General features: G+C 43.3%; 3 protein-coding genes across 3 annotated transcripts; 1 reads left to right on the top strand and 2 right to left on the bottom strand.

Moving 5' to 3' along the window:
* Positions 1–1,252: 1,252 nt before the first annotated feature.
* O0I10_000680 (uncharacterized protein) lies at positions 1,253–2,493 on the bottom strand (the record flags this gene model as incomplete). Its single annotated transcript, XM_058480789.1, has 4 exons — positions 1,253–1,966; positions 2,158–2,203; positions 2,273–2,321; positions 2,409–2,493. The coding sequence occupies 4 exons, from the start codon at positions 2,491–2,493 to the stop codon at positions 1,253–1,255; spliced, it is 894 nt and encodes a 297-aa protein (XP_058348353.1).
* Positions 2,494–7,206: 4,713 nt separating this feature from the next.
* On the top strand, positions 7,207–8,911 carry O0I10_000679 (uncharacterized protein; the record flags this gene model as incomplete). Its single annotated transcript, XM_058480788.1, has 6 exons — positions 7,207–7,928; positions 7,984–8,172; positions 8,251–8,375; positions 8,434–8,501; positions 8,563–8,676; positions 8,738–8,911. The coding sequence occupies 6 exons, from the start codon at positions 7,207–7,209 to the stop codon at positions 8,909–8,911; spliced, it is 1,392 nt and encodes a 463-aa protein (XP_058348352.1).
* Positions 8,912–9,482: 571 nt separating this feature from the next.
* On the bottom strand, positions 9,483–11,186 carry O0I10_000678 (uncharacterized protein; the record flags this gene model as incomplete). Its single annotated transcript, XM_058480787.1, has 3 exons — positions 9,483–10,575; positions 10,647–10,925; positions 10,990–11,186. 3 exons carry the CDS (start codon positions 11,184–11,186, stop codon positions 9,483–9,485), a joined length of 1,569 nt encoding a protein of 522 aa, XP_058348351.1.
* Between the last annotated feature and the right edge of the window lie 141 nt (positions 11,187–11,327).

The following is an 11,327-nucleotide window of genomic DNA, read 5'->3' as shown; positions in this document are numbered from 1 at the left end:
ATAAAAGGTGGATGTAAAGTAGTGAATAAAGAAGGAAAGAGAGACGTATATAATAAGGGAGAAATCTATGTGTGAATGTGTGTGTACGAGTGAGAGTGTATGTGGAATGCAAGGAGTGAGAATAACAAAGAGGGATTGGGGGCTACTTTTGAACTTTAAAGAGCACAGTGATCAATCGACAATTGTAGAAGGGCACATGCCAAACACTAAAGCACTCACATCTACTACAACCCCCCCTTGATCTATCCGTTACCATCACCCACTCACAACCATCATCATTACTTTTACCATAGTATGTACGTAATTGCATGTAGACAAATCGAGTATGAATGTTGCTGCTCCTTATTACAATGAAAGCAATGATGGTGCATCACACGTAAAACATCTCAGGGTATCTGGTTTTGATTTTAATTCATGCATGGCCAGAATCAGAACTACCATGTATGTGTGTCATGGTGCACAAGGTAAAGAAGCTAGGTGACACACACACGCAGCACACGCTTGCATCCAATTTGGTTGCTTGGTACAACATCCCATTGTTGATGTATTCTTATGCAAGGAAATCCAGGCATATTGATTATTCACGCATATGCAGCATCATCCACCATCTCCACCACCACTACCTACCTCCTCTTTCTCCTCATTCACCATCATCGTCCCTCACAAGGAACATGCACACCATCATTTATGCATCCAATTTATACCTGCTGCTGCTGCTGCTGCCACCATGTAAGCATGTATCTTATCATCAACATGCGTATACACGTAATCAAGAAGCCATTGTTCATTTTGTGTAGTGGTGTATGTTTATTCATCAGGGAAAAGGAATATTACTACGTGATTACTAGAACGAATCAAAATAAGCGAGGGTGTTTGAAAAAGTGATCTCATTGATGATTGACAGACAAAAGGAAAGGAGTGAATAAGAAAGAAGATGATAGAAAGAGGACGGGAAAAAATAGTGGTTAGAATGCGCTGTACTATATATAATGACGTGCATGGAAAAAGAAAAAGGATTCATAAGACGGGTATGCATAAAAAGTCGCGAGGATGTGATAATAGACGGGAATGGAAAACATAAAATCTGCAGATTGGGAACATAAAAAGGGCATAGTATAGAAGAGGTTGGCGGTGGCGCGTCAAGATATCAAAAAGTTGGGGAAAAGGTATGGCGTGTGTGTATGCAAAAAAGTCAAAAACGAATAAAATGAAAGGATGATGGGGGTATTTTGTGGCTGTGAAGGCTCACATTTTAAAAGCAAAACGAGGCATCACGTCGAGGACCTGATGCTGGTGGAGCAGGGTATGACAGCATGATCGTGGGCAATGCATCATGATGAGCGGCTGAAGGTTTGTTAAGAGGTGGTAAAGTATTGTTGGTGAGTGGTGGAAGAGAGAAGCATGATTCACGACGCCAATATGAGACGGGTGGCAATTGGTTGTTGCTATTGAAGGGATAATGCTGCTGCTCAGGCGAAGTAGGGGACATGATGATGGTATCTCGAGGGGATGCCAAGGAAGGAACTGGCGACGGGGGTGTCATCATCGTATCAGGCACCACCTTATTTCCCCATGTTGCTGCTGGTGATGTACAAGCACCCAACATGCTGGTGGATGGGGATGACGTAGGTGTGGTTACAACGGAAGATGTTGAAGAACAAGTGGACGATGATGATGCACGTCGTTGTTGTTTCTCGGTAGGCAACTCGTATGGTTTCCATTGCAACGAGGCTCGTTTAACAATTGGGCCATGAGCAAGCTTTTGATGCTTTGTCAATACTGTTTTGCGTGCAAAGCTCTTGTGGCAACCATCGTATCGGCATTGATAAGGACGTCGGCCTGTATGAATTCGACGATGACGAGCAAGCGAGCTGCTGTCACTGAAACTCTTGCCACATTCAGGATGTTCACAAACATGAGGCCGCTCACCAGAATGGGTGCGAATATGGACTTTGAGAGCAGAGCGCTAAATACACGTAACAATGCTATCAGTATTACAATACACGATAAAGGGGACCTCTTTCCTTTTTCACGCATGTGTTTATCTTATGCACTTTTGATAGTCTCCTCTCATCATGCTCCTCTCTTTTACACTTTTTGACCATTTTTGCCCTCGCTTTTACTCAACAGCTCTCCTTGAGATCACTGATTACATACCTGAATGAAACGCTTGCCGCATCCAGGTTCGTCACACGCATATGGTCTGTAAAAGGAAAGCGGATGAGATTTTTTTTCTCCTTGGGCGAATCAAAAGGGTCACATTAATACTTACCGTTCATTAGTATGAATACGTTGGTGTCGGGCAAGATCCGAACGACGGCCTATATCATAAGCTTGGTGAGTGACACATGCCATTGTGTGTGCGTATGTGGCCATGTTTGTGGCCAAAACAAGATGATGGTATTTACCAAAAGCCTTGTTGCATTCATTGCATCGATGTTGCTTGTTGGCGTTTTGTTGCGTGTCAACGTTGATCAATTCAAGAATATCCATGATGTCGTTTTTTTTGGGCTTTTTGTTTATCTGATCTGTGTAATACATTGGACCGCTCATGTCAATCTATGTATGTGTATGCTGCATTTGTTGTTGTGTGGATGTACCTTTTGCAGAGGTGTGTTGTGTGCTGCGGTAATCGTATGTTGATACAAGTTGAAAAAAAGTTGTTGGGTGGATACAAGTACAGTTGATCAAGAAAAGAAGAAAAAAAGAGGTGCGATATCAGTGCACGCCTGTAATGATGAGCGCGTTTATCTGTGACCAGTAAAGGGCAAGGGGAAAGAGGGTAAGAGAAGTGTCCTGTCAAGCTTATATTTATATCGTTGCCATGACATGCGGTTGAGTGTAAGCTTCTGAATCAAAAAGCAGGGGGAAAAGCCATGATTGTTGGGGGAGAGAGGATTGGGAAAGGAAAGCAAGCGTGGAGTGTAATATAATTCAGGAGAGCGAGATTAGCACAAGGAAGCGCGTAAGACGGATTTGATATCATCCACCCCACCAACACGTAAGCATATGGGAAGCACATATAAAGCACGCTGCTGCATGATGTATGAGGATGAAAAGAGAAAAGGGGGATATAAAGGGAGTGGTACCCAGTTGGGGGTTGGGGGTGACAAGCGGATCGAGTGATCGAAGATGCATAAAGCTCTTTCAATGATCGCCAGCTCTCGGCTGCTGTATATTGGGGGTTGAGGGAAAGATGACATCCCCTGGATTTGAAAAGTCAAAATAGGCAGACGCATGAATACAATACGATGTGAGAATTCCATTTGCCATAATCGTGAGTGCATGCCGAAGCACACGACGCCTTTTTACTCAGATTTAAACGCCCATTTGATGATGACCGGTTGGACCCTTGTTTACCTTTTCAAGTGATTGATCCTCGACCTAACAATTGACAAGCTTTCCAAAATGGTCAACAATGACATGTAATACGTCATTTGAAAGAGTGTCCGGTTTTCTTTACGCCATTCGAGAAGCAATCTATTAATGTACAACGCACATTACCCACCATTCTACTCGCATTGGCCCTACTTGGTCGAGACATAAACTGCATGTGCATATTGGATACACATCGTCATCCAACATAAATGCACAATAGAGTCATTGTCATGATGTAGTGGAAAATAGAAACAAAGGGCTGCCCTATGATATTGTTGGTCTGGATTGAGAGAAAAAAGGAAACTGTCAGTGCGCACCTTAACCTTCCTCTTTCGATAACGGCCTTTTTACATACCATTGGAATGCCTTTTGATGACGATTTACGTGAAAAAAAGGATCGATTGCGTGTATATGGTAATAGAAAACCTGCACCGAAAACGACAAACGTACGTACACGACATCATTTGGTAGAAGGATTCCATGTTGGAAATTGGCATATCGTACGTAATAACAAGCTTGGCAGCTGTTACTATTACTACTGAGTTTGACAAGTGTCAAAGGGGGTAGGCGATGAAGCATACATCAATGGGTGATTGGTGCGCAAGTCGTGGCATCCTGAATTACATCGTCGGTCGCGAATGTGAATGATGTCGTACTGCATGCATATCCTATATTACGCTTTGCTGGGTTTCTTTATTTGGGGGTGGAAAACAGGGGTGATCAAGGAGAAAGGTGGAGGTTGTAATACATAGTTGCGTATGTTTTTTGGGGGAGATGACAAAATGGCACGCTTTGTATATTTTATCCATCCATACAAACGGCACCATGCAGAGTCAAAGTGCCTACCAAAAAGAGGATTGTGCACGAACCACGCGACAAGGAACAACATGTCGCCGTTTCGCGAAGAAAAAACAACTTGGTATGTTGTATCGGGCAGCATTTTTTGTCATCCATACAGCACATAGAGATACCCAATGATAACATGTTGGTAGGATTACCTTACGATCTCATTCTACTTTTTGATGATAGCAAAGAGCTATACCCTTTCCCCTTCACGACCTACTAGTGTGTGTGTAGGCTTCTTTTCTCCACCTTCTTTCTTTCCCTCCCTTTTTTAACGTACGTGTCTCAACTCCACTCCTTGATTCCAGAAATCCCTGACTGCACCCTAATGCCACGATTCAAACTCATGGCCGTGTGTAATGTACAACAATTGTCGTCATTGTGTCACTTCCGGAGATGAATATTGCTTATGCTGATCACCTATTACACACACACAACACGCACGCAGCTCCACTTTGACTCTGTCAAAGCAGCTCCGTTTGTTGTATAATGCTTGCTGATCCCCCATCATCATCATCCCTTTCCTTCTCGTTGCCATTGGAGATTCAAAATGCTGGTGTGCAAATGTGGATTACCCCACAACCAAACTCGCCTTGCAGTTACCATTTTCGTCCATGTCTAGCAAGGTTGAGAAGAAAAACGAAGAGGAGTTTCGCATCATTTAAGGAGCACATTTATCAACGTGGTGGATTGAGACATTGGTGTATGTATACGCATGCCATCAACCACGTCAGCGGTTTGAAAAAGTGAGGGTTGCGTGGTGAGCAAAACGGCATCCATTAAACTGGAATCCAATTTTGTTGACCTAATGTTTATACCCATCATCACCTCTAGGTTATTACCACATTTGACCTTGTCAGTAATTGGAATTGCTCCTCCTCTCTTTCCGACCTTGCGTTGATCTGCATGCATTTAAGTTTATGATGCTCCATTTGTCTTTCATTGTTATTTTCGCCAAGACGACAATCATTAATACGTTTTTGCCCACCGTATTAAAGAACCATACGTGGATAATACCCGGTATCATAGAGCATCCAGGGGAGGGGGGGAAGAATGGTTAAAGAGGGGTCAAGGAGTTCAAGGCGAAAAGGTGGTGGTGACGTTGGGGTTGAGTAGGAGAGGAGAGGTAAACGTTTTGTGGGGGTTGGGTCGGCGGCTCTTTAGAGTCAAATGTGACAACCCCTCTGGTTGCTAAAAAGTACTTTCCCATTGCATTACAAAAGTATGTATGTACAGCATGCACCGCCATTATTATACTACCTCTTTGGACCCAGCACACATATTATTATGCACCCATCATTATCGTGTGCTGCGTGCAACCACCTTTTGAGACTCTTCTTTTTTTTCCCTCCCTCTCTCTCTCTCTATTCCTCTTTCTTCAATCCATGACATGACATGTCCACTTTGCATTGGTCCTTTTCGTATCTCCTTTTCAGGTTGGATTTGTTTGTGTCAGCATTTATGAATCAAAAAGTAAGCTCCTGATTGCTATAATGCATATCATAGTTACATCAGCAGACCCACCTATCCCATACGCGTGGTATATGAAATATAGAAAAAAGGGCGGTGATCCATGTATGTATGGTTTTACTTTTTCTCCTTGACTCGAAAACAAAGGCTGGAGTAGGTTAGTTAGCAGGAGGTAATTGAAACAGGTTTTATGGATATGGAACAAAAAGGATCAGCATTATGATGACACCAATCACCCTGATTATCCATTGTCTTGGAAAGAGCATCCGCTATGTACTCTATGGTGATGTTTTTTTACCTATCCTCCCAAAGCAAATGATCTTTGTGGTGGTTAGTTTTACTTTCATTGTATGATTGTGTAATAAGCACCATCAAAGGAAGGTGAATGATTTCGGAAACATGCAAAAGAAAAGGAAAACGCCTCCTCCTTCCTTGCTCAACGTTGAGCAAAATTGCTGTTCTCATTGCCATACTTTGACCCCTCTCAAAAACGTTGCATTTGTAAGAAGAACCATCCCCTTCCACACGTATACACATATATACACCCTCTTGATGGGATAAGGATTAAGCACCCTCGTGGCATGTGTACCAGCACCAGCACCAGTGTAAAGACATACGCACCTTGTCCCTGCATGTCATATCGATGTATGGCTATTCGCATTCAAGGCAATGGTAGTGGTTAGTATAGGGAGATCACTTTTTCATTATGCACACTTATCATGCTGTGCACATGTCACAGCAGTGATATGAAAAAAGGATGATGTATTGCGGACTGCAGTGACATTTATATGCCGAGAAAAATGAGTGCCATGTGCTACAACCCCGTCGTGCCGACACTTCCGAATATGCCGGTGTGAAACGATACCACTTTTTTACCCAGCTCTCCTTTTTCGTCAACGACACTATCATAGCACAGGTAGCAAATGCCTCGAAGTGAACGTGGCACGTATTGTGAATATAGTAAGGATGGAAGTACACATCAATGTGGTGGGGGGGGGCAAATGTGTGTGTGTGGTCATTCTTTTTTCATTTTCATTGCTGCAACCAACAACGGCTCTTTTGCTGCATACATTATACTTAGTACAGCAAAGGCCCAGACCGGAGAAGAGTTTTACGTATAATAATGATAAGAAGCGATATTTTTTCTTGTGAAAATGACATATGTGCCAGAAAGGAAAGTGGGATTGCGATTGGTGCACAAAGATGTATTGTATCCGATAGTGGAAGTAGTAGTAATAGTCATTGTAATAGAAATCATGGCTTCTTGTTGATGGGATGGTTTCAAGATGTGGTAATGGTTGTGGGTGGCAGGATCATATGCTGTATCATCATCCGCGGTCAATTTCTTTTATATTATGTTATGTACGCGTGATCATATCACACATCTCCTTTTCTGACGTACTACAACAAACACTTCTCACACACTCTCCTCTTTCCGCCAACGCTCACTTTGGCCCGCCTTTTCCTCACTCACGTTGGTCATTTTGCCGACGAGTGCTTCTCGCCACTACCCCAATGAACGCTCTCATTGCATTGCTGCACTTTTGTGAAGTCCATGGCCCCTCAGTTGTCTTTTGCACTCAACCAACTCATAACAATGAACACCGTCAACAGCAACCCAACACCTCCTTTGCTTCCGATGCATCCGCCATTGCAACTGTCATGAGCAAGCTCACCATGGCCACCAACCCCAACACAAACAACAATAATAATACCAGCACTATCAGTATACCTACCACCTTCAATATGGATAAGCAACATTTGGGTATGCCAAGTTCTTTATCGTCAACACCCTCCACGGCTGAACCACCGACACCTCCCAGTACAATACCCCGTGTATCATCACCTGTACCGCCCTGGAAGAAACCTGGTAGCAGTAATAGTAATATTTGTGTACAACAACAACAACAACTTCCAACATCTTCATCATCATCGTCATCATCAATCATCATCCCTTATTCATCATCCACAACAACAGCACCTCCCATCTCATGTCGATCCTCTTCATCCTCTTCATCCTCATCCTGCTCAACCACATCATCAGTTACTGCCACTTGCTGTGCAGCATGCTCAGCCCAATTACCACTTGTGCAACCCACCACAGAAGGTGTTCCATCTGAAGCTAAACGTCTGGTGACAAGAGATAGCGAAGATCCTTCAGTCGAATACGTTGGTGCTAAAGGGGGTCCACAACAATTGCATTTGTATAAGGCTGTTCGTCTCGCTTGTGTTCGAAGGTAAACGTTGTCAAGATTTATACATATCTTGTTGCTTATCATTATCATTATATAGCTTGACAACTGAGTTTTGCCCAGGACGAGAAGGACCCGTGTTGTTTGGTGATGAAGAAAATGGTTATGTGATGAGCTATCTATTCAAGATCAGGGATGCACAAGCAAGAGGCGAAGCTCGATTCTATGCTATCATGATTCTAATGACGGATCGCGTGTTTTTAATCTCATGTTGGCCTTTTCTTGTCAGGTATCTATCCAGTGTGTGTGCGTGTGTTTGGGATATTATTGGTATCATCAGAGTCTAAGTTTAGCATTTAACACACAGCTCATTCCGATCCATGGCCATCAATCTGCAAGAGAAAGCCGACACGATCTTTCAACGAGAAAAAGAAGTTCGCGAACGAGTACATCCATTTGCCAATCGACGTGTAACAGCTCCTATCACTCAAGGTATATTTGCTTTTCAACGTTTCATATCTATGAAAGGGATGGCTGATTTTCAAAATAGAGCAATTCTTACGTCGACGAAGCAATAGCGCATCTCTACGATCCTTGGTGGATTTATTAGGCATCAAGGTAAGTTCATCTATGTGCTCAATGGTAGGGAGCAGTCTGCTGATCTTTATTATGTATCCAGGATATCTATCTACAAATCCATGTGCAATTTTGTTACATCTTGAAACTTTCAGCGCGGAGAAGGATGGAAAAGGTTACTCCCGGAAGAAGCCCCAGCGAGGCATACCTGAAAATGGTAATGAGCACGGACCACATACATACATACTTTTTAACACAGTGTACTTGTTTATATCCAGCAAGAGGAATATAGGAGGAAACGGCATCAACAGCAACAAAAACATTCGTCAAATGACTCGCAAAGTGATGACAAAACGTCGACAAGCGCTACCACCACCACTGCATCCTCCATCCTTTCTTCAGCAACAACAGCCAAGATCAATAATCTCATACCCTCTTCATCTGGCTCATGATGTTATATGAAACGCAACCACGTATACCCACTTTCAACCCCTTGAATTGTTTCATAGCTCTTTTTCACACACAATACGCCACATGCAGTCTGCTTGTTTGTCTTTTTTTCTTTCTCCTCTTCATCCATTTGCTTCAAGGGATGTTTCAGCATATAACATTACAACACTGCTGTCGTTTTGAATGGTGTGGACCACGCTGCTTTTCTTGATTGGATTACTGATGGGGTTTCGGTGATCATTGTCTCTCTCCCCCTCCTTTTTCGTTCTATCTTTGGGACAATGAATGACGACAGCGCCTTGTTCAACGCATCCAATGCATTGATTGTGGAGGTTTGTTCCCCCATATCGTATTGAAGAGGCTACCATTTGACGATCTTTGTGTAGGTTGTTCCTCTCTTGGTGCATCACGATGGGAATCCAGGATATTATCATCGATCATAGTAACATGTATATATATTCTTCTGCTCTGTATTGTATTACTAAATAATCTATCGATGCTATGTACAGTGCTGATATCACATGATGAATGGGAGAGGGAGGGATATGTATATATGTATGAGGAAGGGATCAATTATCTGACTCGGTCATGGAAGGCTTCTTCAGGTGCATCACGAGCACGGATGGCACGTTCAAACATGGCATTGATTTGTTCAATGGACTTGCCCTTTGTTTCGGGAACACAATAGAGCGTAAAGATAGTGGACACAAAGAGGATGGCACCAAAGATAATGAATGATGTTGAATGTAATCTATCCATGAGACCAGGAAATACGAGCGCCACCAAGAAATTAGCTCCCCAATTGACAGCCGTGGCCAATGAAGTCATGGCGGATGCAGCATGTGTAGGTGATAATTCCGATGTCAATAACCAAGGGATGGGGCCTAGACCAATGGCAAAGGAAGTAACGAAAAGGAAAACAGAGGTGACAAGTAAGGCTGGTAATTGTAAATGGCCTGCAACAGCAAGTAAAGCAGCTGATACGCACCCACCCGCTTGAGCCGTTACGAGTAATACTTTACGGCCTGCACGATCGATCAAGTAAACCGAAAGCAAGGTGACCAACAAGTTTACAGCTGATGTGCTAATAGCCATATAAGTCGAAATGCGGCTGTCAAAGGTTTGCTGGAAGATGATGGTCGAGTAGTACATGACGCCATTGACAGCCGAAAATTGTTGCACAGCATGAAGCGTTACCACCAATAACGTGATACGTCGCACCACCGGATCGGTCCACAAATCCGCAAAGCCATAAGCGCCTTTGCTGCCATTGCCTTCTTCGCTCAATACAGCAATACGCTTCTCCAAAACATTAACATCACCACCACCATCCGTTTCGATGCTATGTCGTGGTGCAGCAGCAGCAGCCATGGCTTCTTGTTCCTTTCTACCAGGTTCTTGGTGCTGTTGTTGTCCTTCGATAATGTCATTCAACTCGTAACTCACGTCGTAATTTGCACCACGTAACTTTTGTAATGATGCTTGTGCACCCTGCAAATCATTTTGTGACACCAGGTATCGTGGTGACTCGACGCACAATCCCATCACGCTCATTTGTAATAAAGCAGGGACAATCACCAAGCCATAGCTGACTCGCCATAAGGGTACCGAGTTGAATGCCAGCCCCACCAAATTGGATAACAAAATCCCAATCACAATGAGCAATCTATGTACAATAAAATGTTGAGAAAGGAGGTTTCTTTTTTTTACCCTTTACAAGGTGGCGTCTTTACTTACTGATTCAAGGTACCCATGGTACCACGTCCTTGGATGGTTGCAATTTCTCCATTGTAGGTAGGTGTGGCCACTGAATTCATGCCACACGATGCACCTGAACAAAAACGGCCGACAGCAAACATAACGGGGGATACGGAAAATGCCATCAATATAGAGCCGATGATCCAGCCAATATTGGTATACATGATGGTACGCACACGCCCAAATCGGGTCATGAAAAATGACGTGCAAAAGCTAGCTACCAATCCACCCAAGCAAAAAGTGGACACGGCAATTCCCCTACACACAATAGTAGTACACGTTATTATACCTCCAATAAAAGACAACCTTTCCTCATGCTTACCATTGTAATGAATCCATGGGTAAGCAATCGGGAAGATATCGATTGTTAACGTGGGCTGCACCATGCTCACAAGACGTAGTTGTCTCGCCCGGAATGTTGGGAGATCCAATCGTCCAACCATTAGAAAATGATCCTATGCATGATGCAACCACACAAAACACCATGTAACGTGGAAATTTGGCTTGTCGAGAATCCATAGCTTGAAGATAGATCAAGTATTAGATGATGTGTGTACGTGCTGGTGTATACGTGAGTGGAATGCAGGTGAACAAAAGTGGAAAAAATGCGACGCGGATGCAACCGATTTGAACAAACTCACATTTTTATTCGAGCCGGTA

Source organism: Lichtheimia ornata (assembly GCF_029851405.1).
Source record: "Lichtheimia ornata isolate CBS 291.66 chromosome Unknown scaffold00002, whole genome shotgun sequence".
In the NCBI taxonomy this organism is placed as follows: Eukaryota; Fungi; Mucoromycota; class Mucoromycetes; order Mucorales; family Lichtheimiaceae; genus Lichtheimia; species Lichtheimia ornata.
Note: the sequence above shows the minus strand (reverse complement) of the source record. Positions and strands in the feature narration are given on the sequence as shown.